Raw genomic sequence first — 27,596 nt, 5'->3', positions numbered from 1 at the left:
AACAACCCTGTATATTTTCAAGTGAGAATTGGCAGCTGGGTAGAGATTACCCATGTATGAGAGTATATGTGTACATTGTTTGCCCAGAGAAGGCTTCAGCCTTTTGTAGTCCCACTTTTTAAAATGATAGGTGACTCTTTGGCAAGAACAGTTGATCATGCAATCCTGCGCCTGTCAAAATTCCCTATTCTACACAACTGCTATAGATACTGTGCCTTCTTCTGCATCTTTCCTCCCCCCACCCAGCATAACAGACTAAGCACAAAACGGAAAACAAAGAAAATTACGGCAATGGTGCAGCCAATGCAGACAGAGATGCAAATAATAATAATATCTGCACTTAATAATATCTGCACTTATATACCGCTCTTCTAGACAGATTAGTGCCTCATCGAAAAACAATGCTTTAAAAGTTGCAGAAAGTACAACCTATTCCTTTCTCGGTTACTCCACTTTCATATGTTTTAAGGCAGTGGTCGCCAATCTTTTCTTTACCGAGACTTAAGTCTGAGTAATGAAAATATCTCGAGCTACTTCCAGTTCCTAACATGTTACTAAGTTTTGTTCTGTCATAGAAACAGAACATGGACTAGGAAGAGCGCCAGAAATGAAACTGTCATCTAAGCAGCACGGAGAAAAACAATTCTAAAAAAACACACACCCTTTTTTAAAAAGCCTAGAGCGGATATATTCATGTTCTTTCCCTAGGTTTGCTAGGGGATGCTGCATTAGCTACTCTGCAGCAGCCGGTAAGCTACCAGTAATTCAAGAGCTGCCTGTTCCCAGGGTACAAAGGGCAAATAACACATTGAGAGATTATGATTAAACTGATGTGATGCGCATGTTTTTTGTACTAGAAGAGGAGGCTAGATGGCCACCTGACAGCAATGATGATTCTATGTCTCAGTATGAATGTACGAAGATCAGGAGAGGGAGGGCATGAAGGGATGAGCTGGTGCTTTGCTCTCGTGGCCCATCCTTACATGCCCAAGGTAATGCCAATTGTCACTTAGGGGTCATGAAGGAATTTTCCTCTGGGACAGATTAATCGGGGATCCTGGAGATTTTTTTGCTTTCCTCTGGGCATACAGCAGGGGTCACTGGGGGAGGTGGTGGGGAAAGACTGCTGCGAATTTTTGCATTGTGGAGGGGTTTGGACTAGATGACCCTTGGTGTACCTTCCAGCTCTATGTTTCTACTGCATGGAGAGATGCTCCTGTCATGCACTGTAAAAAAGCAACTGTGTTTCAAAGGGGGAAAATGATCACCTTCTCCTTCATCTTTTCCAGCAGCTTGTTTTTGGCTCGCACTTCTTCCTGGATGGAGTCATAAACGTTGAGCAACACCCAGTCGCTGCTATCCTCGTCTGTTCCCTGCAGGGCCTTCAAGAGCTGCTCCTTCCGCTCATCTGCAAGCCTTTTTCGCCGTTTTTGCTTCTCCTTCAGATCCTTGTTCTTAGCCTGCTCTCCACCAACCACTTGTTGCTCTAGCAGCTGCAACCTAAAAGAATCCAACACAGATCTACAAATGGTTCTTCAAACTTTCTACGCTCAGGATCAAACCAGCCAAGAAGGTGGGAGTTCTTTGTCACTCCCAGCATTCAAATTTTTTTTCCCCAGATGCCTGGGGACCCCGATTGATATTAGGAATCACAGAATATATTCAATTATCTAGACATTTATACCCCCACAATGGGGATCCAACATAGCTTATACCATTCTCCCATTTCATCGTTACAACAACCCTGTGAGATGAGTTAGACTGATAATGTGTGACTGGCCCAAGGTTACCCAGTGGGCATTCAAACCTGGATCTCCCAGATCTCAGTCTAACACTAACCCCTACAATGCAAGGGAAACAGATCTCACTGGCTGTCACAGGGCAAGCGAAGTGGGGTTTAAGTCTTCTCCTTGGGGCCGTTTTCCCAACCTGAAACAGGCCCACGGAGCTGCTATTTTCCCCACTGGGATAAACATACAAGTACGTATATCTGTATTCATGTTTCCCATATGGGGCAATAGCATGAGGGAACTCTTAAATCCTGCTCATGTCATGGTCCCAATCCAAACAGGGACTCCACGTGCAAGCTGTTAAAAACTCTGGGAACTGTGAACATGGAAATCTCAGCATCTTGTCTTCAGGGTCCCCATTCTGCATGAACCTGTCTGCCAAGGAGGGTAGAACGTCTGTGACTGATCTCTCTGGGCAACTTTGTCCTCCCTTGGGATGAGTTCAAGCCATTTTTTCCACATTTACTCAACTGACTTTACCATCACTCTGCTCCTTGTAAAAAAACCTTCAAATTCTAAAACAGCAGTTCAATAGCCATCTGTTGACTATGTACTAGCTTTGAAGTTCCTGCAACTGAACAGGGGGCTGGGCTAGATGGCCTCTAAGGATATCACTCCATGTGTCTGGACATCATCTTCATCACTGACCTGGCAAGTACTTGCTGTTGGTCCACAGTTACAGGTACTTCTTCAGGTCTGTTGGTCTCAGCGACAGGAGGCTCTGCCATGCCAAACTCCTGGGAGCAAGAGAAAATTGGAGGCTGCCATTTTGAATGTAAATGAAAGCTGAGAGATGGTCGACCTTTCCAAATTGTAAAACACTGTGTTTTTCAGTGAAGGAAAAAGACTGGACCACCCCACTGGAGAGAGAGCCATGCCCTTGATCAAAGCTTGACAGAGCACTGTGCATCCAGTAGTCAGATGCTGTCGCTGCTGCGGCTGGTTGAGTTGCTGCCATATTTCAGTTCCAGCCAACCAGTTGTTTAACAGGTTCCAGGAGAGGGTGGGGGGACAATAATCTGTAGCTGCCAAGCAACCTCAGGACATGCTCTCCTAGACATGCCTTGAAGTTGCTAAACCACCACCACAAACCAGCAAAACTAATGAGTTGTATAATGTGGTCATGCGGACACAGCTGCTGATCTCACAATGCCCACATAAATTCTGGATCAGGTTAAGGGTATTTATTTTCAAAGATGTAGAAGTGCTATCGCCCCCTATGACCTGTGCATGACATATACATTTCCCCCCCCCCCCCGCAAGTAAGTCCTAGAAGCACAGCTGGGATCTTGAGACGGGGACACATGCACAGTTCCCACCCATCCTGGATCATTTTGCAGCTTTAAAAAAAAAGTTTATACATAATGCAAAATGTATTTAATCTTTGGAAGCTTATCCTTTGGGATACCTTGACTGGCGCTTCTGTTTCTAAATCAGGGCCTTGGGGAATGTGCTCAGGAAAAGTTTCAACTGGCTCTGTGGTCCCTAGAAAAAAAGCAAGGGGAAAATGTGAGGAAACCGGAAGTTTAAAATCAGACGCTCTGTAAGGCTAGAGACGAAGTGGAAAATGGTTTGAGAGTGCTTTGGCTTCTTGTTGTTCCACTGACACCCTTGGTCAAGTCTATTTACCAGGAGAAGTAGAATGAATGTATACAGTACGATCAGTGATTCTTCTATGAAATGGAATTCAGCACCCTGGAAAAACAAAACCACCTGTCTCTAGGCCTTAAAGCATCTTCCTGTCCTATGTATGTTTTTTGCTTATGTACATATTTCAGAACGTGTATCTTGCACTCCCTAAAACCTGTCCATGGCAGCTAATAGCATAATATAAAACAATAATAATAACAACAATAATACAATTTAAAATAATTCAAAACATCACCAAGAAAGCCCAACCTTCGCATTAAAAAAATTTCTTCAAACCACAACCAGCAAAACAGGGAATGTAAACTTGGCATAAAAACATGACATAAAAGCAACCTGTAATCAGAGGGAATACAACAATCATGGAGATGAAATTCAGTTAAAAGACCTGGTGAACAAAAATATTTTGGTCTAATGTAGTGTTCAAAAGCTAGTACCAGAAAAGCCAGGCAGGCTTGGCATTTTAAAGCAAGTGCCATCACTGAAAAGCCCCTTCCCTCATTTCTGGTCACCACCTGCCTCACTTCCAGAGGCGGGCACCAGGGCTTATTCTTCAGATGAGGACCTCAAATGGCAAAGTTGCAAACTGGGCTGCACCCTGAGGCAAGGATTCACTAATTTTCTGTTGCCCATTGCTGCAAATACAAAGCACCAGCTCTGACAATGGAGGGTCTAATTAGGAATTTTGTGTGTACTTTCTTCCATCAGCCACCATTCCCCTGCACCCATACACATACACCACTAGAGGTCTTCTTTTTAAAAAATCGTTAAGTGCTAGATAGCTATAGTGTTATGATCTAGTAGTTCCTCCACAACAAAAAGGACCAGAGATTTATACTTTTTTTTCCCAATGAAAGTTGGAAACTCAGAGGAGTTAATAGACTGTGGCAACAGATAGCTACGTATACTGCTACAATGAGCTGGCAATTACTGATTAAAAGAATAACACCTGGGGGGGGGGGCTCTAGTTGCACAGGAGGAAAATGTCAGCCATGGGGGCTCTGGATGGGCGATCCTAAGTGGTGGGACAGCAAACAAAGGGCTGCCTGACAATCTTAGTGTACCGGGACATACGAAATTTTTGCTTCACCTGTACCTGCTTCCTTCCTCCTTTCCAAAGTGGTCAACTGCAAGTCATAAGCAATCCTTAAGGCGCCAATGTCCTCCTCAAGCTGGACGCGAGATTCCTGCTCAGCTTCATAATCAGCTTTCAGCTTGGCCAGTTTCTTCTCATATTCCTGAAAAGCCCAAGAAAGTCAGCTGAGGGGACTTGTAGTAGGCACATTCCCAACCATACCATATTTGCCTGATTTGCTTTAGCAGCACAGATTTTGTACGTAAATATACAAGGCAACGTAACTACTTGGGAGAAGTGGTGCATAATTTGTAACGCTAATTTCAGGTTAATCTTTCAATTAACAATAGTAGAGGAGCTCTCAGTAAAAAAGGGTATAGTGATGGGGGCTTCGAAGCACAGGCTAAAGTATCATCAGATAGCCAATGCAGACCAATGACCATAAGAGACCAACATGCTTAATGCTGTCAATCAGCCAGAACAACCTGGAGTACACAGTTTACAAAGAACCTTCATCTCCATTTTTAGAGTGATTTAGCTTGAAAGACATTCCATGGATTTCAGCAGAGTTTCTTTACATAGTTTCAGGTGAGTAGCCATGAGGATCTGCAGTAGAACAGTAAGATATGAATCCAGTAACACCAATAAGATTTTCCAGGTATAAGCTTTCAAGCATCAAAGCTCCCTTCTTCAGATACAAGTGAAAAAGACAGGAGTTTTGACTCTCAAAAACGTATACCCTGAAAATCTTGCTGGTCTTAAAGGAAACCTTGCTTTCCAAAGTTAATGAGCTGATGGTTATATGCAGATGTCTTAAGTTCCTTTCTTTTAGGTGCTTGAAAAAGTAGTTGGAAAAAGTATAATGGAAATGAGAAATTTGTTCTTGCCGACTGTTTTTTCCCTTTCCCAAATGTTACCTCCCCAAGTAGCTTTTGGGGGAAAATATAAAAGGAGTGTCAGATAACATGGTTTGACCCAAACCATAAAGGTTTCAGGCTCTTTCTCAAGACCTAACGGCACTTTACACTGTTTATGTGCCTGTTCCGTGTCCTGTCTCCCTAAGGCATTCTGTCAGACACGAGCTGGGAGTTCCATGTGGAATTTTAATCCCCCGGCATGTGATGGCCCAATTTAGTTTGGAACCACAGTACACAGGGAAGGGGGGCTTAAACCTTCTCCCCTCATGCCTGGTGCTGTTCTCCTGAACTGAAACTGCTCCACGGAGCTGACATTTGTCTACGGAGGATATTTTTACAGGTACTGATAAACTATATGTATACCTATGGCCTATGCATTTAAAATAGCAACTCCATGGGGTTGTTTCATGTCGAGAATATGGGCGGGGGGCCCCTAAGTCTCACCCCTCATGCTGCAGTCCCAACCCAAACCAGGCTCCCTGAGAGTTAAAGTTTAATATGGAGTTTAAAGTTTAATATGGAGCTCCAAGTGCACGGCTACTTGACAAGACCCAAGGCCGGCCTGTAAACAGTGTAACATGCAGTTGGGCCCTCCACCCAAGGGGTCAAATTTCAATGAAAGAATCAGGAGGCAGGGGAAAGCTCTTTTCCACAGGGCCTGTCCCTACCTGCATCCCCTGTTAAAAGGTTTACACCATCTTATGTTTCCTGCACATTGTGACAAACTTCCTCTCTGTTTCTGTGTAAGAGAGTAACTGAGAGGTGGATATCAATATTGGTACAACAAATATATCGTGAGAACACATAGGAAAGAAAGAAATCATCCCACACTGGAAAACTAACAAGAGAGGCCAGAGATTTTTTTAAAAAATGTACATGGTATAGGTATAGCCGTAAGAGTTAAAGCCAAAGAGAAGCAGGGAAGACACTTTATATGTACATTTTTCACACTCAAACAAGATACGCTATAAATCTCAGTGAGCCTTCTGCCCTGTGCTTTGGGGTCATTGCTCAGCTACCCACCTGGATAATTTTGGCAATTACTTGACAGGCAAGCCTGTGCCAGGAAGATTGTAAAGGACTCCCAGTGGCAGAAGTCTGGACCAACTTACTTCTCGGATTAGCTCCTTCTCTTTCTCACTATCTCTCTGGAATCCAGGAGGGATCTCAGGTTTCCCAACAGGCCAAGCAGCCTCAGAAGGCAAGAGATATGGCAACACTAAGAAAAGAGAGGAGGCATAGCTTAGAAGACTGCAGTCTTTAGAGAGCTTGGACACCAGCAGAACAGCTACTCAACTAACCCTTTTCTAATGGCTCACATTTCCATTATTTGGGCCGGCACGATCCACAACATTGCGGCATGGAGCGGCTTCAGGTAAGCCATCTGGAAACTGCCGTGGTTTATTCTATGGCAGGGATGGAAAGTGCTGGCAAGTCACAGCTGACTTATGGTGACCCTGATGGAGTTTTCAAAGCAAGAGACTAACAGAGGTGGTTTGCCATTGCCTGCCTCTGCAACTCTGGTCTTCTTTAGAGGTCTCCCATCCAATTACTAACCAAGGCTGACCCTGCTTAGCTTACAAGTTCTGATGAAACTGGACTAACCCGGACTGTCCAGGTCAGGGCTGGGCTGTCCACATCAGGTTCATTCTATATTGACTCCAAATATACAAAAGGCTTTGCCAGATAATTTTTTTAAACATTTCTCAAGGAGAAAGTGTACCAGTGATTCAGTTGTTACAAGAGGGAGATATTCTCCCAGCGTGCACAAACATGGTGGAGAAACCACAATTTCTTTTAGCAACTCAAGCTACAGTACTGAGTTGCAGGGGAAATGCCAGGCCAGACCAATATTGTATAGGTTGTTTTGTGGGATGGGCTGTAGCTCGGTCTTAGAGCGTCTGCTTGGCATGCAGAAGGTCTCAGGTTCAATTCCCAGCAGCTGAAAGGGTTCAGTCACAGGTGATTTGAAAGACCTCTACTGAGATGCTGCCAGCCTGAGAAGGCGATACTGACCTTGACAGATCAGCTTCATGTCTATCAGGATGATGGTGGACAGCTCACAGCACTGTGAACGTCTGATTGCAGTGTATCAACTGTGTAAACTACTCTCTGGCTGCCCTGCCTCTCTTTTGGAATGAAGTACCCCGTGGCCAGTTCAGTGTCAGGCACTGAGCTATGACCAGGGCACCGGGTGGCTACAGTGGTAGCAACAGAGCAGATAAGCAAACAGGGAAAAGCGGTGCCCTGCAGCCCCTTCTTTGCCCTCTCCCAACTACTGCCACCACCTTCTCCTCCTCCTCCTGCCAGAAAACCAAAGAGGAGGAGATAACATCAGTGCAGGGCCGATTCTCCAAATAACCGACCCAAGTGACTCCTTTGGGTGGCACCTCAGTCAGCAGCCTGGCTTACACCTTGCCACCAGCAGCAACGGAAGTGACTGGCATTCTCTTCTGAGGGGGGGGGGTGTTGGGTGTTGATTACAATAAGGTTAATTATGTCAGAAAACCAAATGTGTCTTTAGAAGTGTGATATGGTTTTGGAGCAGTCTCTTTTTGTAGTCCACACAAGATAGAGTTGTCCTCCTTCCCCCCACTACACCACTTTTGATACTCAACCAAAGGTGTTGCTGCTTACATATGTCTATGCATACATTCTGTACTTTCTGTCATAATATCACCCTCTAGAAACAGCACATACTCTCAAGAAGAGAAATTCATATGCACAGGAAGCACGTATCAAAAAGCATCAATGAGCCATCCTCCCCTCCACACACACAACAAAGAAAGAAATGAATCAAGAAGCAGAGATCATGAAGATCTGTAACTAAGCAGAATTACTGCAAATATACTCTAATTCTGGGTTGAAAGGAGGCTGGCCTTCAAACTTTTAATTTCCCTCGCCAAATCTCCTGCTGACCAATCACAACTTGGCAACGATCTTAACTATAGCCAGTGCTAACCAGGTTCACTGTCAGTTAAGCTTTTGACACAAATTTCAAAGCCTGTTTTCAAACTGCAGTTAACAAGAGGACCTTAAGGTTCTCCAACAGAGAAGCAACAACCATGTCTCTCATTCTGTTTATAAAACGTAATCTGTAGGCTTAATTTGCCCCAGGAAAGGGAGTTCTGCAGGAAAGGGAGAACCCTTCAGCCTGCACTGAGGGGCCAGCCGCATGGAACAGTCCCTCTTGAGGCCCACCATGAGTCGGAGATGTGCTTGCAAGCTCCTTACTGAGAACTCAATTCCCAGCTTCGTGGGGCCCAAACTGAACTGTGATCTTGCCACCGTAGTAAAACAGTGTGAGGGGAATCATCTGATTATGTGGACCCAGGGAGGACCTGAAGGAATACATAAATTTTTTAAAACCTGCACCTTTTCCTTTAAAAAACTAAAGGCAAAGTGGGGGTGCTGGGGTCAAAGAGCAGAGGCCGGCAGCAAACTACTCCCCAAGAGTGCCCCACCCAGTAATGGCAACACCTCAAGGACCACTCGGCTCAGAGTGATGGGCAAGCCTAGGCCTTTTGCCCTCATCACCAGGGCCCAGACCTGGTGGGGGACTGCACTACGCTTCCTGTTTTAGACTGATCCTTCCAATTGCCATGCTGCTGGATGGGAAGGGAACAACCCTCAGCTCGTCAGGAAAAAAAGGGGCTCACTATTGTTTTTGTCCAGAAAGTGAGGCAGCAAACTATTTTTTCTATTTTTGTTCTAATCTGCTGCTTTGTTTCATATTATTGAGTTCCCACCTGCTGTTTTGACAATGTTTTAAATAATCTGATACCTCCATCTGCAGCTGAACTCAGAGGTCTTTTAAAGACTGCTGTTTTTGCACCATTCTGTTTTAATGCTGTTATTTAATTGTGGCTGATTTTGTGGATTGTTGACTGGTTGTTTTGTTATTGCACATCACCCTGAAACTGTTGAGCTGAGAGGCGGAGTCAAAATCATAGAAATAAATCAGTAAGTCCACCAGAAGGCATCCTACTGTGTAAATTACCGGTGCTGCTCTGCTGAGCCAAAATGGCCTTCAGTTTCTTGATCTCCTCCTGGTACTCCCGCAGCAGAGCATCCTTAGGATCCTCGTTGATGCGGGGCTTGTTCTGGATGTTCTTGGCTCGGTTGGCGTAGCGCAAGGTGCTGAGGGTCTCGTCATAATTGTAGTCTGCAGGAGACAGGCACGCCACCATGAGGGTCTTGGTGTTACCCCCCAGGGAGTCCTGCAGCACTCGGGTCAGTTTGGAGTCCCGGTAAGGGATGTGCATGCACCTCGCATCTGCCAGGGCTGAGATGACGTTGCCAAGAGCAGAGAGAGACAAGTTGATTTTGGTGGCCTCTTTGAAGCGTTCTCCAACAGCTCTGGTTTTGGACTGCCTCTCACTCCCAGCCAAGTCCACCAAGTTGAGCTTGGCAGCCCGCAGCTTATCTTGTCCTCTCTCATCTGAAAGAAAAGAGCCTGGGTTGAGTTGTGTTCTTGGAAAAGGAGGAAGCTCCTGATTCAGTCTGGCACAGTTATCCCCAAGACGGCACCCAGGGGAGCCTTGGCTACCACCAGTGTGTTTCCTGGCATCTCCTTACTTCTTGAGGATAAAATCCAAAGGGTTCTGAATGGAACAGAACAAAAAAAGAGATTTGGAGGTTGTTCCCTACCAGCTACACTAACCAGCACAAAGCTGAGCTCACCCTGGGGAGGCATATTATGGCAACGGGCTCTTGGTTTGGCCATAAACATGACTGGTTACTCTTCTGGCGTTAGAAACCTCCCCCTATGGCTATGCAGGGAGAAAACCATTTCCTTTCTTTAGCAACTGAAACCAAATTCTCTCTCCCCCCTCACCCCTCCAGCTGCTCCTGGCTTGTCTATATCTCTTTGGGAAAGGAGGTGCTTCAGAAGAGTCCAGAAAGCATTTTTTCTTACAGAAGTGTCCATCTGGAAGGACTGCCTCCATCATAGGGGGATGTTTGGCCTAGAACTTCTCAACATTTTGTGATCGGTCCTGTCCCTGTGGGCAATTATCCTTTCTATAAACCCCAAAATCGTCCACAAGCCCAGCAAGGTTGATAGATATACTAACTCATGTTCTGCATGGTCTTCTCCCAAGTAGTGAAAAGTAGCAGGAAAAGCAATGCCAGATTTCGTTTCTTTGGGTAAGATCTTCAGAGAGCAATGAAGCATGCCCAGGGCTACAACCTGAGTTCTGGCTAACTCCAGCTAGAAAAACTTTCCTTCTTCACTCTTCTCTGTCACTGCAGACTCAATACTGTAAAATGCTTTCCCCCTTATCTCTTTGTCCTCTTCCCCCAACTGAAGGGGAGTATCTCCTTCTCCAAGCTCTGTTTGGTATTTATTTACTTACTTCATTTCTTGTCCGTTTTTCTCACTGAGACTCAAGGCGGAATATTGAGTTACAAAAGAACACAAAAGATAATTTAATGCATACAACGAACAATGCATAAAACTGGATTACACAAGATGAAGAAACAGTTTAGCGCGTGGCATGAACTGGATTTCACAATTAGAGAACACTGAAATACAGGCAATATAATACAGCCAGTAAGCAATGTGATGTAAAAGGGGAAGAAAGCTGCCAAAAATGCTACAGGTAATTAAATCAAAATCCAGTTACCTATAAGGATAGGTACCCCTTTCCAAAGGCTGGACAGAGATCCCCAGCTACCAGGAGACCATATCCTGTCAAAAGCTCAACATCAACCAACCACCCTTGGCTATTCGCCCACAAACAGCCCTACAAATGAATGGCCAGCCCCCTTAATTAATATGATTGTTCATCATGATGGAAAGAAAACCCTAAGGAATTTCTGAAAAGCCTTCAACAAGCTGCTTTAACCAGAGCACCGGAAGGCTCAAGGGATGCTGTTTCGCTTACATTTGGACATAACATAACCTGGGTGCAAGGACTACCTCTGCCCTGGAGTTATTGGTCAGCCTTGAGCAAGTCATGGTAGCATAGCTTAGTTTATCCGTCTGTAAAAAGGGAATAATAACAGTGGCAAGGGAGGAAAATGTGAGAGTGAATACAGTACAGATGAAGTTTTTGCTATGATGAAAAGTTAAATGACATCTGAAAGTGGCCACTATCATGCATGAGAGATGATGTAGTAGAAAGGCTAAGAATATGAGACAGAAAATCCCATTTCAAGTCCTGTCTCATCTGTAACTTACTTTGGGGCTTTTTCCCAAGCCACCAACAGCCTCGGTGTATTCTCCATTTTGGAAAAGGAGACTCAGCATGCTTTGGACACTGCAGAATGTTGCACGTGTCTGTGGGCATGTGTGTTATTTTCCTGATTAGCAAGTGGCTTCTCTTTGTGTGAGGACGGAATGCCTCCTGACTCCTCCTCTTTTCCTGTCTCCACTGAAAGAGAGTGTCTTTCCTGCGTCATGATCTTCCAGAGGAGGAAGATGCACCTTTCCAGACCTCCTGCCATGGAAGACTAACACACATACGCGTACCTGCCTGCAAGCATGATGCTGAACTGGCTGGGCAGGCCAAATAAGAAAAGCTCATTTTGGACTAGCACTCCTTCTCCTGTCTTCTACAAGAAAAAGCTGTGAATGGAATCTACCTCAATAAACTGTACGTTCTATCTTTTCTACAATTGCCTAAAGATTAATTCCCAATGAATGGGGAAAGATTAATTCCCCATTAATTGGGAAAATGCTTTCGACTGGGACACTCTGTTAGCAAAAGAAATATAACTATTTATAATATTCCCAGTGCCCACTGTTACATAGGAGTGGAAGAAGACGAAAAGGTGACATCAACTCATAATGGACTAACTGTGACCCCACCTATAGGGTGTTCCAAACTAGCTTGAGGTTATTGTTGCCTTCCTCTACACAGCAACCCCACTCTTTCTTGGTGGTCTTCCGTCTAAGTATTAACCATGGTAGACCCTGCTTAGCTTCCAATTTCTGATAAACTCAAGCTAAGCTGATCTATTCGGGCTGCTGTGAGGTAGTAATGCAGCTCTAATGTACATCTATGTAGTGCTTAGTGTGTTGGACTAGCACCTGGGAGACCCGGGTTCAAATTCCCACTCAGCCATGGAAGGGGCAAGTCATGCACTCTCAGCCTAACCTACCTCACAGGGGTTCTGTGAGGATCAAATGAAGGAGAGGTGAATTGTGTAAGCTGTTTTAGGCCCCTGTTTAGGAAAAATGTAGGATATAAATGAAGTAAATAAATAAAGGTAATTATATGGAATGAAAGAAAGAAGAATCAGGCGGGGGCACAATACTCTTCTCTCTAGTTGTACTATCTCATACTTCACGAGGGAAGAGGAACAGAAGATGTTAAGGAGGAGATCAGCTGTTAGGACTGGGAAAAAATGCAATGCAGGGTTATTTGTGGTGGGACTCCTCACCTTTCCTTACCCCCAAATTTAAGCAGCCATGAAAGACTGGTTTTTATCAGCGCAGTGGTGCTAAGAAGGAGATGTTCTATTTATTTAGTCCATGTTTATCCTGCTCTTCCTTAAAAGAGTACAAGGTGGCATATATTATTCTCCCTATCCTGTTTTATTCTCACAACAACCCTATGAAGTATGTTAGGCTGGGAAAGTGATTAGGAGGGCGATTACCCAGCAAGCATCTATGGAAGAGGGGGGACTTTCTCCCTGCTGTTTTTCAAATCTAAGTCATTTCCTCCTCCTGTTAGCTGCTATTAGCCGTAACAAGGGAAAAATAATATAGGTACTTGTAAAATATCTTCCCACTGTATCTTGGAGACAGGGACAGTGATGTGTGACTGTAATTTGCACCCATAGCCCATGTGGCTACAATACACCTGTTGTCTTTCTCTTGTGTGTGTGCACATGCTTTGCTCTTTAGAGTCACATTCCTTGATGTTTAGTAGGGAAATCCACAGAACTGGGCATCTAAAACAGCACAAATGGTCAGTGTGTTATATTAAAGCTAACATGCTTCCATGCTTTGGAAGTTCTGAACTGCATAAATATCCTTTTAGAAGTGCAGTTTTTTTCCCTCCGGGAACTGCATATTTTACACATCTTGAAAAGGCCCTGATTTGAGGGAAGGGGCAGGATTTAGACAAGGGAAACAATGCCGGAGGCAAAAGTGAAACATTCCTTCCTCTAGTGCTGTTGCTATGATCAAAATCGGAGACCCCACCCCATCCCTGTTTGAAAGGGGAAAGAATTGGAGATCTGATCACAGATCGCCACTGTCCTGCCAGTTTCAGACCCATGAACTATGACTCTTATGAATGCCAGAGATCGCAATATCTGGCCTTGCAGACCCCCGTTTTCTTCCACCGGTTTTTACCCATGACACACACACGTTTGCTTTGTGCTCCAGCCCCTAAGAGATCCCATCTGGCTCAAGCGAACAACATTTCAGCACCTACCAACAGTGTAGATCTCCATGCTGACAGTGAAGATAGAATGGGAGCGGGAAGAGTCCTTATTCATCAGGGTGTAGCCCACAGCACGGTTTTTGAAGCCGGTCTCCATGATGCGCTCACACTGGGCCACACTGTGCACCGTATGCTGAGACAGGCCCTTCACATAGACTCCTTTCTCTGGGTGTTCTTTCAGCTACAAGGAGAACCATTGCGATAAGAATTATAATAAAGACTCCTCCATACACACACAAAAATCTGAGGTAGGAAATGACTACAAACCCAAGGGCTGCACTATAGCGTCAGACTAGGATCTGGGAAACCCAAGATTAAATCCCCACTCTGCCATGGAAGCTTGCTGAGTGACTTTGGGCCAGTCACACTACCAGCCTAACCTACCTCACAGGATTGTTGTGAGGATAAAATGGAAAAGAGGCGACTGATGTAAGCCACTCTGGGTCCCCATTAGGGAGATGGGAATAAGCAGCTTAATAAATAAATAAGAATGCCCTCATGCACAGACTGGTGGCTGCAACATAAACATCATGTTCTGCTACTGAGCAACTGAAGAGGACAAGGCCTGAAGGAGGGCTGGAGCCTTGCTGGCTTCTTCAATCTCTCCTCATCAGCTGCTGTCAAAGCTAGCAATATCCTCTCTGCACCTCTGAGTGAGAAATATTTTTACGGTTTCCCCCAGAGCAATTACATCAGCATCTACTCGGGTGGCATTTTTAATGAGGATCTATCCATCAGTTCATTCTTGAAAGTCTCACTAGCACAGCAACTGTAAAATTTGCAATTCCAAATAATGTGATAGGAATGGAGATAGGAAGTCACTCTCAGGGCCCACAGACAGGAAAGGCTATACTCTGGTGCTATAAAATAGGGCCTGGAGGAATGGATTTTGCATGCTACTTCATTCCACCAGATCTTTAGCAGAAGACCTCTAGTTAAATTTCCTGTGCATACTGCGCTGTCCTGACCTAGCTCATTTTGCTCATTGCAAGAGGTGAGAATTCTGGTTTCTTCATATTCTTTACTTACTTCAAATTAAGGTCCTTTCCAGATAGTCCTCCTCACCTCTAATTTTTGTTTGGTGTCCGAACCAAGGAGGTCTCTGATGTCTTCATTATAGATCTCCAGATAAGAAGCCCTTAACAAGAACTTAGTGTTTTCTGCACACTGCACAAAACCAAAAATCAAACTTCTTAGGATTGCAGGCTAAGTTATATCTGCTAAGCTTGTTTGGACTATATTTCCTATATCAGAGGCTCCCATGTGCCTAGCTCTCATTAAGGTGAGCAACCTGGGTTAGATCCCACAGATCCGTTCTGCTAGTTCCACTTTCCACTTTCCACAGTGGAAGGCACCTTCCTGTGATACAATTTTATGTCAGGGGAAGATTCTTTCTGTTGGAGGAAACAACCTTGGCTACTGGGATGGATCCATAGTATCCAACCCCTTGTGTCTAAGCTAGGCTACACCATTTCAGATTGGTGGTGGCAGTTCACATGACTGAACACTCTTTCATGAATTAAAAAAAAACAAACCATGCAAAGAGAAAATTAGCTTGTCAGAAAAAAAGATTCTTTCTGGTGTGCCAGTTTTCCATGTAGGTTTTTTTTAATGAAGGAGATTATTTTCTTTTTTATTTAAATAATTAAAAGTTAACAGGCAATTATTTTCTACTTGTAAAATTACTTGTGAATAATATTTTATAGAAAAAGTACCTTATTTAAACATAGGTGATAGTTAAATCAACAGCTATTAAATAGTTGTTTTATAATGAAAACTTATTTGCTATATATAATATGAATAGATTTCAAAGTATCCACAATGCACAAAAACTATTACCTGATACTTGATGTGACTAATTTAACAAGAGAGCCTAAACCTCACATTTTGGCAGCTATTCAGGCTCTACTGAGATACTTTTAACCTTCAATGCCTTGTCTAAGAGGGGAATGACACAGGACGAGTTACGCGAGTGAACAAATTTATGTGTGGGTCTTACATTAATCTACTGGCTTTCCTCTGAGCAGAGAATGTTTCTGCTAATTTCAAGAGATCTCTGGGTGTGTGGTTGCATTTGCAAGTGCCATGCTCCTTTCTGACCAGACCAGTGATTTGGACCTGGAGGGCCCAGAGAAAGAGCCTGAGGGATCAGCAGGGCCAGCATGGGCCTGGTACTGCAGAGGCACCAGCTGACCATGCGCCAGAAGCCACTCCACCAGTGCCTGCAAGCAAGACCCTGACCTGACCATACACCAGCAGCACCCAAAACCACACCACCAGAACCTGTAAGACTACCACTGCCCCCCCTACCCCAGGCAGAACATGAACCAGGGCCCACAGCTCCTCCAGATCACCTCCCTCACCCAGGGCACTGCAGCAGTAGAGGGCCCAGGCAGAAGCAGCACAGAGAAGGAGAAGTGCAAGGGTGACAGCACACCACCTTCCTGCAGACTCCGGTCAGGGCTCTGACGGGAATGCTTCCTTGCAGGACCCTGGCCAGAGCAGGGCGGAGCCTCCTGAACCCCAGAACCTGCTGGCAGATGCAGCTGAGCCAGATCACCTCTCAACCTACTTAGGCTGAGGCTTGACAGAGCCTCAGCCAATTTACTTAAACTTTGTGTTCCAGCTCCAAGCTCTGAACTCCAAGCCCCAAGCTCCACCAGGGGCCAGCTGGCCAAGGAACTGACTCCTGAGGAGAACATCCACCCATTTGCAGGACAGCAAGCATTTGCGCTCACAACTACAGAGTTGCCATCGTAGAGCATCAATTTTGTTGTTTCTGCTCCTCTCTCCCATGGTATTGTGTTAATCTTATCATTCATGTTCGGAAGGAGGTGTTGCAATTGCTCTGATTCACTTGTTTTGTTAAATCAAAAAGAGTCCAGTAGCACCTTTAAGACTAACCAACTTTATTGTAGCATAAGCTTTCGAGAATCACAGTTCTCTTCATCAGATGCTTCGTCAGATGCAATGCAAGTATATCAAAAATAAAAGCAGCCAAGCAATTCCATATCAGGGTTTGCTTACGATACATTTGGAGCTTCAAACAATAACGGTTTAGGTTCTAAGCTATGGCTAGTGCTAGCTGTGACATCTGAATTGAACCCACAAAAGATGGAATGGCGTTCAGGGAATGCTAACCCAAACAGTTGATTGTGCAGGGAAAAAATGCCAGAGGATCACATGTAATTTATACCACTGCATACCTGCACATTCTCAAACACATGTTCAAAGGCTCGGGGAATTATACCCTTCTGTGAAGGGGGATCCGAAATCCCTTGCATGGTAAAGGACTTCCCACAGCCAGTCTGCCCATAGGCAAAGATGGTACCATTGTAGCCTTCCATAACACCCTGGAAAACAAAGGGAAAACGCAGAACACCGATCACCTTGGACTTGTATATATCACAGCTCACTTTCCATCCTGTCTCAAAACACTATGGGCTGGACCATAAGTTGTTAGTGTAGGAAGTTTGCAGAAGTAATTTTTCATTGGCATCCCTAAGCCTGAAGAGCCTCCTGAACTGTCACTACTGAAGACTGAGACCCTAAAAAAAACGGATTTTGTGTGGCATAGAAGCGAACAGACTGGTGATTCCTGCCAAGACAAGATCCTCTCTGCAGCCCCCCGTGCTACACAACTTTTGTTAGAGCGAGTGTTAAACTACGCTGCGGAATTAAACGCCGAGCTGGTCAGAGAGGCAAAAGCTTTATTTGAGGAAGTTACATACTTGAGGGAAAGGGGGAGAGATAGACCCTAGCTATCTGACTACATCTTGCAGAGACAGAGAAGAAGTGTGGCAGGAGAGAGAAGAAGCAGGATATTGCCCTGTTTAGCCCAATAGGAGACAAGACAAGGAAATGACCCCCAGGAAACAAGAGAGGTGCTACTCTCACTGTCCTAACTAAGTGATCCTTGCTGCCCCCTGCATGGTAGGCTCTTCTTACTTCTTGCTGCTGCAGTACACCAGACATTGTTATTTCTAACACCCCTTCTCAATGTCTAGTGTACAAAGTCCACAAAGTTCAGTCTTTCTCGTAGACTTTGAAATTTCTCTTTGGCAAGTGGCTTGGTGAGGATGTCTGCTATCATTTCTTCTGTAGGGCAGTACTGTAGCTCAACAAGCCCTTCTTCTTGCATATTTCTCACAATGTGATTCTTTATGTCAATGTGCTTGGTTCTTGATCCAATTCTTTCTGTATTTGCAAGCTTTATGCAAGATTGATTATCTTCAAAGAGTTGTATAGGTTTGGGTTCATTTATCCCAAAGTCTTCTAATAGTTGTAGAATCCACTTGAGTTCTTGGCATGCTTCTGCTGCTGATATGTATTCAGCTTCTGTAGTTGATGCCGCTACTAGGTCTTGCTTTCTGCTTGTCCAACTGATTGCTCCTCCACCATAAAAGAATACTCGTCCACTGGTAGACTTTCTGTCTGTGATGTCTTCTGCCCAGTCAGCATCCATGAATCCCACTAGTCTGGGATTGTCGCTTGCTGGTAGCTTGAGCTTCAGTTGTGCAGTACCTCTCAGGTATCTTGCCAGTCTTTTGACTGCTTGCCAGTCATTCACACTTGGTGATGCATTTTTCCTGCACAGTATTCCAACTGCTGCTGCTATGTCAGGTCTGGTTACTGTACTTATGTAGAGCAATTTTCCAATTGCTTCTCTGTATACTTTGATGTTTCTCAGAGGTTCATTGTTTCCATTTTGTTTCAGGAAATCTGTTTCCATTGGAGTACATGTTGGTTTTCCATCTTTCATGTCCATGTAGTCTAGGAAATCCATGATCTTTTGCTTTTGATTGAGAAGATAGCTTCCATCTTCCTCTCGCTCTATTTGAACTCCAAGGTAAAAGCTGACATTTCCAAGACGCTTTACTTCAACCTCTTGGTTCAGGTGCTGAATTATTTCATCACTAAAAGTCCATTTGTTGTCTTTCTTTCTTGAGTACAGGCAGCGTTCTGCCCCGCCTTGCTTGAATCCTTCTTTGATGAGCATTTGGTTCAGTTTCTGATTCCAGGCCCTTGCAGCCTGTTTTAGTCCATAAATGCTCTTCTGCAGTTTGCATACAAGTCCTCTGTCTTTGGACTGTTCAAATCCTGGAGGCTGTGTCATATACACGTCTTCTTCCAGCTCTCCATGAAGAAAAGCAGTTTTCACATCCAGATGCTCCACATGCATCTTCCTTGCGGCTGCTATGCTCAGTAGTGTTCTTACTGAAGTGTGTTTCACTACTGGTGCGAAGGTTTCATCATAGTCTTCCCCATACTTCTGGGAATATCCCTTTGCAACTAGTCTTGCTTTGTACTTTTGTACTTCTCCATCTGCATCAAGTTTGGTTTTGAAAATCCATTTGCATCCTACTGTCCTTTTTCCAGGTGGTAGTTCTGTGAGAATCCATGTCTTGTTCTGGATCAGAGAGTCAATTTCTTCTTTTGCAGCTTTTCTCCATTTCTCTGCTTCTCTTGCTGGCATTCCTTCTATGTCTTCCCAGCTAGAAGGTTCTGGTACAGCTTCTGTTTTTGCCAGGTAAGAGAATTTCAGTGGTGGAACTCCTTTTTGTTCGTTCTGTCTGAGCGTCTGACACTTGGCTCTGCTTCCCCTTCTCTTTCTGTGGGCTCTGCAGGTGTCTCTTGCGTCTCAGTCAGGTCCCAGAGTTGCACAATCTCTGGCTGCTGTGCTGCATCAGTTTCCTTTGGTGTAGACTCTCTGGTGTCAGGCTTGCTTGCCTTCTCTTTTTCATCAATGTACACCACATGGCGGATCTTCACCGTGTCTGTCTCTGGGTTGAGGATTCGATATCCCTTGCATCCCAGTGCATATCCAACAAATATGCCTGCTTCTGTTCTGGGATCCATCTTAGACCTCTTTTTCTTCGGAACATAAGTGTAGGCCTTTGATCCAAACACTCTCAGATGCCTTACATTGGGCTTGCGGTTGTACCACAGTTCAAATGGTGTGCTGCTTGCACCCTTTGTAGGTAGCATGTTCTGCAGATAGGCAGCAGTGTTGATAGCTTCTCCCCAATATTTTTGAGGTAGCTGTGCTTCTTGCAGCATGCTCCTGCACATCTCTGTGAGGGAACGATTTTTCCTCTCTGCTATCCCGTTGAGTTCGGGGGTGTATGGCACGGTCACGTGATGCTCTATTCCTTCATCTGCTAGGAAGCTTGTCATCTCCTTCCCCACGTACTCGCCTCCATTGTCTGTGCGGATAGCCATTGGTTTTCTCTGGAATCTGTTCTGCACCATTGCCAGGTACATCTTGAATTTTTCCAGTACTTGGCTCTTTTCCTTGAGCAGGTAAATCACAGTAAATCTTGAAAAATCATCAGTAAAAGTCAGAAAGTACTTACTTCCACTGGGGGTTACTGTTCCCATGGGTCCACAGACATCACTGTGAATCAGCTCCAGTGGTCTTGTCGTCTGCTTCTCACTCTGTTTGGTGAAAGAAGGTCTTGTGCCTTTGGCTTGAATACAGCAAACACATTTCTCTGCATCAGGACATTTTCTCATTTGCAAATCATTAGTCAGATTCTGCCTTTCAAGCTGATATATATAATCCATATTAGCATGTCCAAGCCTTCTATGGATAAGACTAGTACAATTCTTGTGAGTGCACCTTTCAATTAAATTCACTGCGCCTTCAGAGCAATCCAGCATATACAGGCCATCCTCTAATGTGCCTTGTGCAATTAATTCACCTTCATTGCTAATAAAACATTTCTCTCCTTTGAATACAGTCTCAATTCCTCTCTTGGCCATCGAAGAAACCGATATTAAATTAGATTTAACTTCAGGTACGTATAGACAATCAGTGATCTGCACTTCTCTAGTTTGGCCACTGGGTAGTGCACAACATGCAGATACGGTCCCTTGTCCCCGAGCTGTTAAAACCTCTCCATTTGCCATATACAATTTGTCGTGGCTTTCTTTCATCTCATTAAAAAACTTCTCTTGATTGCATAGATGGTTAGTACACGCACTGTCAATTGCCCATTTGCATATGCTTTGATCATTTTTACCAACATTTAAACAATTCTTATCAGATCTGCTTTTCCTTTGACCATCGGCATTAGGTGACTTAATGGCTGCATTAGCATTCCTAAAGCCCTTTGCTCCCGTCCCTCCTGGCGGCTTGATTACTCTCTGTGAATCACGAAACCAACAGTCTTCCTTTAAATGTCCTTTCTTTCTGCAGATGCTGCAGGAGAAATCACTTCTTGAACTGACTCTTAAAGCTAGCTCTCTTGGCTCACTTTTATAAAATTGTTTGTCAAGACTTTCCTCTTGCAGTCTGGCAAGTACATAGTTTAAGCTTAAATTTTCTCTCATTTCCAAAACATGTACTATGTTTGTATAAGATTGAGGAAGGCTAGATAGCAAAATTATAGCTAGATCCTCATCCTGGATCTCCTTTCCAAGGGATCTTAATTTCTGTGTTAATTCCATGAAATTTGCAATATGATCTTTTAGTTTTTCCTGAGGCTTCATCTGAATCCGATACAATTGCCTCATTAGCAAAATTTTAGTTTTAATTGATTCTTGACGGTTTATTTCTAGAAGAGACGTCCACATTTGTCTAGAAGTGGGCTCATGAATAACTCTTATCAATTGTTTATCACTTAAAGCATTAATGATAATAGATCTTGCCTTATTGTCGTGCTTGACCCATTTGGCTTCCTTCTGAGGATCTCCAGTCGGTTTTTCATCTGTTACTGCAGACCAGACGTCCAGTTGAATAAGATGGGCTTTTATTCTTTCTGCCCAAAGATCGTAGTTCCTCCCGTCGCCTAGTCGGTCGATCTGGAACCCCTGCTGTGCACTGTAGGAGTCAGCCATCTTTTCTCTATTGTCTGTCCTCTGTGCTTTAGCCTGCGGCTACAGCAGAACTTTTATTGCTCTCTCTTAACTTCAGCTTGCGTTAATTGCCTCTGTGGCCCATTACCCTGTTAGAGCGAGTGTTAAACTACGCTGCGGAATTAAACGCCGAGCTGGTCAGAGAGGCAAAAGCTTTATTTGAAGAAGTTACATACTTGAGGGAAAGGGGGAGAGATAGACCCTAGCTATCTGACTACATCTTGCAGAGACATAGAAGAAGTGTGGCAGGAGAGAGAAGAAGCAGGATATTGCCCTGTTTAGCCCAATAGGAGACAAGACAAGGAAATGACCCCCAGGAAACAAGAGAGGTGCTACTCTCACTGTCCTAACTAAGTGATCCTTGCTGCCCCCTGCATGGTAGGCTCTTCTTACTTCTTGCTGCTGCAGTACACCAGACATTGTTATTTCTAACAACTTTCTGTTTTGGAGGGTCCCTTGACCCTCAGAAGTGGCGTTTTGGAGGGCACAGATGGCTCCTGGAGCAGAGGGAAGCTAATAAAATGTGCTTTCTTGACCCTGTTGATGTAAAACTTTGGATCCAAAGGGGCAGACTACAAGATTTTCAAAGATTTCATTACAACAAGCCAGCAGGCAAAGACTTGGGTTTACAGAAGAATCCCAGACATGCACATGGAATAGTATTAAGGGAGCAGAGGCCCAAGCATTAGAGAATTTAGGAGCAGCATGCTTATTGCATACAAAGCTTGAAAGAGAGTAACAGGTTGCATGATCAAGTTGGCACAAGCAGAACAACTAACATGCACTTACCAAAAGACCATTGGTCTTCCTCACGTAAAGGATTATAGCCTACAACTGGATGCATCCTGAGCTAAAATGAATTGTACCCGTGTTGCCATAATCATCTTGAAAAGAAAGGTGGGAAAAGACTTGGAGGAGAGAGGAGAGGGGTAGAAAAAGACAGATACAGATAGGCAGAGATATATTATAAAGGCAAAATGCAAGACTACCAAAATCTAAAAATGAATGTTGTTGCAGGGTACGTGAAATGTCGTCCTGACTCTGAAAAGCCCTTACAGCTTCTACAACCAGTGAGTGTGAACCTGTTTGGGGCCAAATCTGACAGGAACTCCAAATGTTTTCTAATGCAAGTATCAGGTGTGCAGGACATCAGTTCTAAACAGTGTGAGGGGAAGAGGACTTAAGTCTTCCTCTGTGCCATTTTTCCTAAACTGAAATGGCTCCAGGGAGCTGCTGTTCTCCTCTCCTACACACACACCCAAAAGTATAAAAGGGCTTGTATCTGCTTCCCCAGTGGGGCAAATAGCAGTTCCCAGATAACTGGTATGAAAGAAAAAAAATAGCTGGCTGCTCCAATCATGAAACTCCCAGCATCTCACCAGGTTTGGCCCATGGTAAGCCGCTTGTCTAGGGCAAGTCACATTTGCTTTACGCCAGCAGCTTGGAAGATGTCCTCTCCAAGACATGTTTCAAATTTTTTAATGTCTGGTTTGTAGAACTTCTGTAGGTAACTCACCTCAACGAGCGGATAGGCAATTTCATTATAGATCTGCTCCGTGGTGTGGTCCATGTAATATGCCCCATCAAAGGTGAACTGTTTCGGCGGATCATCTGCAGCTGCTGGGTTCTGGACGAAGCACTGCCTCCGGGCACTGTCCATGGTGAGAACGATCTTGCTTTTGTGCTGCTTTTCACGGTCATTCAGAGGGCGGCAACGCACAATCACCTTCACTGCTTCTGAAGCCATGGTCAAACTGTGTCAATGCTTTTACTTGGAGGCTTGGTGGTTGGGTTGGGGATAAGGAGATAACCTACAAGTAAAATATTTTTCATTGTTTTGATTGTTCTTTTTTAAGCCAATAAATTAAAAAAAGATATGGTGGCCAAGTTAAAAGATTTGTTTGTAACATCGTTAATCAGTATACTAGATGATCAAGTAAGGGTGCTCATAGTTACTAAGGGACATCAAAAATGTAAAACCTCACAGCAAAACTTATTTTCCTTTACTTAATAACAGATAATTAAGCCCAATAAACTTTCTATTACATCAATGCAAGTAAAAAGTTATAATTAACCATTAAATAGTTCATCAACAGCCAGTAAGTCATTTAAACTTGGTCTGTATATCTTTTTTGGTTTATTGGCTTTAAAAAATCTAAAACTAAAATGTTTTAATATGTATTTTTAAGTTACTGAAAACAAGTTTTTAAAGAAACGCTAATGGTCCAACAAGTTTGTCTATTAGAATCTGACTAAGTTCTGAGAGGCCCAGGTTCAAATTCTCACTCCGCCATGGAAGCTTGCTGGGTTACCATGGTCCAGTTGTATACTCCCAGCTCAAGCTAAATCACAGTATTGTAATAAGAATAAAATGGACGAGAAGAAAAATCAATTGGTTTTGAGTCCCGATTGAGGAGAAAGTCTGGGTATAAATGAAGCAAATAAATATTTTGACTTAGTTGAATGTTTAATTGCTTTAAATTTGCACTGCATTTATACAGTCCCTATAAATAGGTTATGTACATTTGCCATTGACATCAGAGTAAGTGGAATTTTGAATACATTGTACATTGGGTAGACCACTGATGAAGAGAGCTTTGTTGAAAAAATGTTTCATCTCCTGTTCCATGGTTAATAACACAGCTTTATATGCTATGATTATATGACATTCTCTGTCCAGTGGATTAATCTTTTCTTCCCATAATATTTTTCCTTAACCTTTTTTGTTTCCTTTTTTTTAAAAGTAATACGCAGCACCCTGAATTGGGTCCAAACAGAAACAGGCAATCAGTGTAATGCCCTCAACTCAGTCACGATACGTCCAAAAAGCCTCTCCGTGCATAAGAACCAGGCAGAGTCATTTGCAGGGACAGCCCTATGCAGAATGTGTTACAACAGCCCATCCTTGAGATTATTGTTGCAGGGATCAGCATGTCTGATTTAGCTGGGTTTGAATATGGGGCTGGCGTCTATGCCAAACGAAACTGACAAACAGTACTCTAGCCAACAGATCTTGTCTGAAAGTTTGTGTCCAGATCTCTCTGGTGTCAGTCGTAAGTCCCATCTCAGAGAGGAAAGACATCCGTCCCATGTGCGTAATACCATATCATTCAGATCCCCAGCCTTTCCGACAAATAGAATCTCCGCCTTGTCTGGTTTTACCCGGAGCTTGACCCCCCCCCCTTTTGCTGCTTGACCACAGCTGGCAGACACTGGCCAAGAACAGAGAGGGCAGCATCTGGAAGTTTAGTTTGTGGCTTCAATCTGGATCAATGCCTAGGCCATCTGTGGCCCTCTACAACTTTTGTAATTTTTTGGGTGAGACTCAGCTTTGCTGACTCCCAGGCAGAGTCCAGTAAGTCTTGAGGCTTACTTCCCCAGCCTCTAAGCTAGGACTTAGTAGGGGAACTGGTGACAGCAGCTAAGGTTGGAGTCAGGGAGGCTATCCCTGAACCAGTGGACCCTTTTGTGTTCTCCCATGTCCTTGACAATAAATATGGAAAGAGCAAGAGTCGCACCTACAAGACTAACAAAAATTGTGGTAGGGTATGAGATTTCGTGAGTCACAGCTCACTTCTGCAGATACCAGAGCTGTGGCTCACGAAAGCTCATACCCTAACACAAATTTTGTTAGTCTTATAGGTGCTACTGGACTCTTGCTCTTTTCACTGCTACAGGCAGACTAACACGGCGACCCCTCCAACTGTAGCAGAGGGATAATTCTTTTTTGCTATTTCCACAACCACTTCATAGGGCTTGCCTATGGTCACTCAGACTTGGCCCAAGTTTTCTGCCAATGCTTCTCAAGTAATCTCTGAACTCTTTTAAGGTCTCCTAGCTCACTGTCACAGAGCTAGTTTCCTTCCTACCTCTGGCTATTAGCCACCACTGGGGGAAACTCTGTCTATTGCCATTAAAGCCTCCAACAGAATTAGAACTTAAATATGCAAAATCGCCCAAGACTCTCCTTGTGGATTCGTTCACCTTTGATGGTGGGGCTTTTTAATCGGTCTGCTGCGCCTGCAGAGAGGAGGCGCTACAATCACCCATGTCTTGAGCATATGATAATCTGACAATGGCACTGCTTGTACTCCTTCACCGAACCCCCAGTCTGCTTAGTACCGAAGATTAAATCCAGCGTACGCCCTTTCTCATGTGTTGGATCCAATACAAGCAGGGAAAGACCCTTGGTAACCATCGCACTCAAAAAGTCCTTGAGCATGGCCCTATAAGATAGCCTCTGCATGAATGTAAAAATCTGCCAGCACAATAAATCTGGAGTTGTTTGGTATCACTCCAGAAACTGCTTCCACTAGCTCAGACAGAGCACTCACTGCTGAATGGTATGTCAGCAGGAAATTGTCTGATTGCAATGGAACACACCACGTTAATTTCTCCTGAATTTTTGTTGCTTACCAATTGATATCCCTGTAGCTCTATACCGTTATTTGCTTTTGTTTTTTTGGAATTCCTTGGCAAAAACCATTCTAGCTTGGTCCCAGCGCCCCCCCTTTTTTGCAAAAATGTTTACCGACCAGAATGACTGTAGAAAGAGGAATCCTTCACAGGATATTGGCTAAGCAATACATTCTCATCTAATCTGTAACTTGAACATTTAATTATATATAAGACGTTGTTAAATCATGTACTCTGGACCATGCTGGAGAGACTAATGTCCGGGGGGGGGGCATTTGACCAAAGATTCCTCAGAATTTTGTGGTTCAGGATATTATTATTAAGTACTATTTGATCCACAAGTTTGGTTGAGTCTTAAAGCTTAGAAGAGAGGATCTGAGACGTTTTTCTACAAAATCATTTATTGCTGGGACAGGCACAGAAGCAGAGGTTATATGTATTAAGTTTGTGATTTCGGCCCATAGTGATTTCAGCCAGGCAGTGATTTCAGCTCATCAGAACATCTTTATTGCAAGTACAATTGATTACCATGCTCCCGAAGGAGCCACATATATACGCCCAAACTATGCCCTTTTCCAGTGACCCACCAATAGGAACACATGCAACTAGGATCCTTCATTTGCATGCCCTGAATACAAAGCAACTTGTTTACCAAACAGCAATTGGCCCGCATCCTAGAGAATCGATTGGCTGCTGCTAATTTACTACCCAATAGGATTTCAGATCTGAGGAGCCTAGCTTTATCTGAAGCTAGCCCAATACATAACAATGTGGTTCATTATACACCTTACAGCTGATATATGTGGAAGTTTAGCTGGTAAGAAAACCTCCAAAGTTCCAGACTGTTTTAGTGAAGAACCTGTTGTCAGAATGGGTAATGGAACATGGATTCTGGGGGGTAGTTTGGTTGCTCACAGCATCACTCCTTCTTAGTCATGTGATACCAATGAATTTGGTTGATGTAGACAGACAAGAGCTGGGGTTCCATGCTCATTTTGTACAACACATTAAATTGTGGGGGACATGGATTCTTGTGGATCATAAAATATCCATTCCAGATGAATTCCGGTTGGAAAGGAGTTAATCTACATATCTAATAGCAAAATCCACACAATGGGCCAAGGACTGACAAGGGAAATATTTCTGCAAACCTGGGGGGAGTGAGAGAGGGGGAAATACAAACTATTATAAAATGCTGATATCTCAAGGGATTACCTCAGGAGACCTCAGTAACCTTTTAGATAACTTGGGCACCTATGCTTGTCTTGGTAATCCCAAATGGCTGCTGCAATTTCACTTTGAAACTGGGGGAGGCAGGGAGGAAAGACAAGAAAAATGGGGGACAGTTATACTAGAGTAGAAGAAGGAAAGAAAAATGGGGCAAAAGAGGCAAAATTGAGGCTGGAGTTATGAAAGAAATCAGGGAAAGGGGAAAAATGGAATGACTGGAGCGAACACAATAGATGAGATGAGGGAACTGAGTAGGGTAGGT

The 27,596-nt window shown here is 43.9% G+C and overlaps 1 protein-coding gene across 1 annotated transcript in view; it reads right to left on the bottom strand.

The window, feature by feature from the left end:
- KIF17 (kinesin family member 17) overlaps positions 1-23,435 on the bottom strand; it is a 35,010-nt gene extending 11,575 nt beyond the window's left edge. Inside the window, exons 1-10 of the mRNA XM_054970119.1 lie at positions 23,205-23,435; positions 17,035-17,181; positions 14,894-14,995; positions 13,820-14,009; positions 9,430-9,870; positions 6,542-6,648; positions 4,534-4,675; positions 3,199-3,275; positions 2,439-2,527; positions 1,269-1,500 (exon numbers count right to left, since the gene is read on the bottom strand). Of these exons, the coding sequence (XP_054826094.1) occupies positions 1,269-1,500; positions 2,439-2,527; positions 3,199-3,275; positions 4,534-4,675; positions 6,542-6,648; positions 9,430-9,870; positions 13,820-14,009; positions 14,894-14,995; positions 17,035-17,181; positions 23,205-23,435 (1,758 nt within the window). The remainder of the gene's footprint in view (positions 1-1,268; positions 1,501-2,438; positions 2,528-3,198; positions 3,276-4,533; positions 4,676-6,541; positions 6,649-9,429; positions 9,871-13,819; positions 14,010-14,893; positions 14,996-17,034; positions 17,182-23,204) is intronic.
- Positions 23,436-27,596: the final 4,161 nt, after the last annotated feature.

This window comes from Eublepharis macularius, chromosome 2 (genome assembly GCF_028583425.1).
Source record: "Eublepharis macularius isolate TG4126 chromosome 2, MPM_Emac_v1.0, whole genome shotgun sequence".
Taxonomy (NCBI): domain Eukaryota; kingdom Metazoa; phylum Chordata; class Lepidosauria; order Squamata; family Eublepharidae; genus Eublepharis; species Eublepharis macularius.
This window is presented reverse-complemented; position numbering and strand designations above follow the sequence as displayed.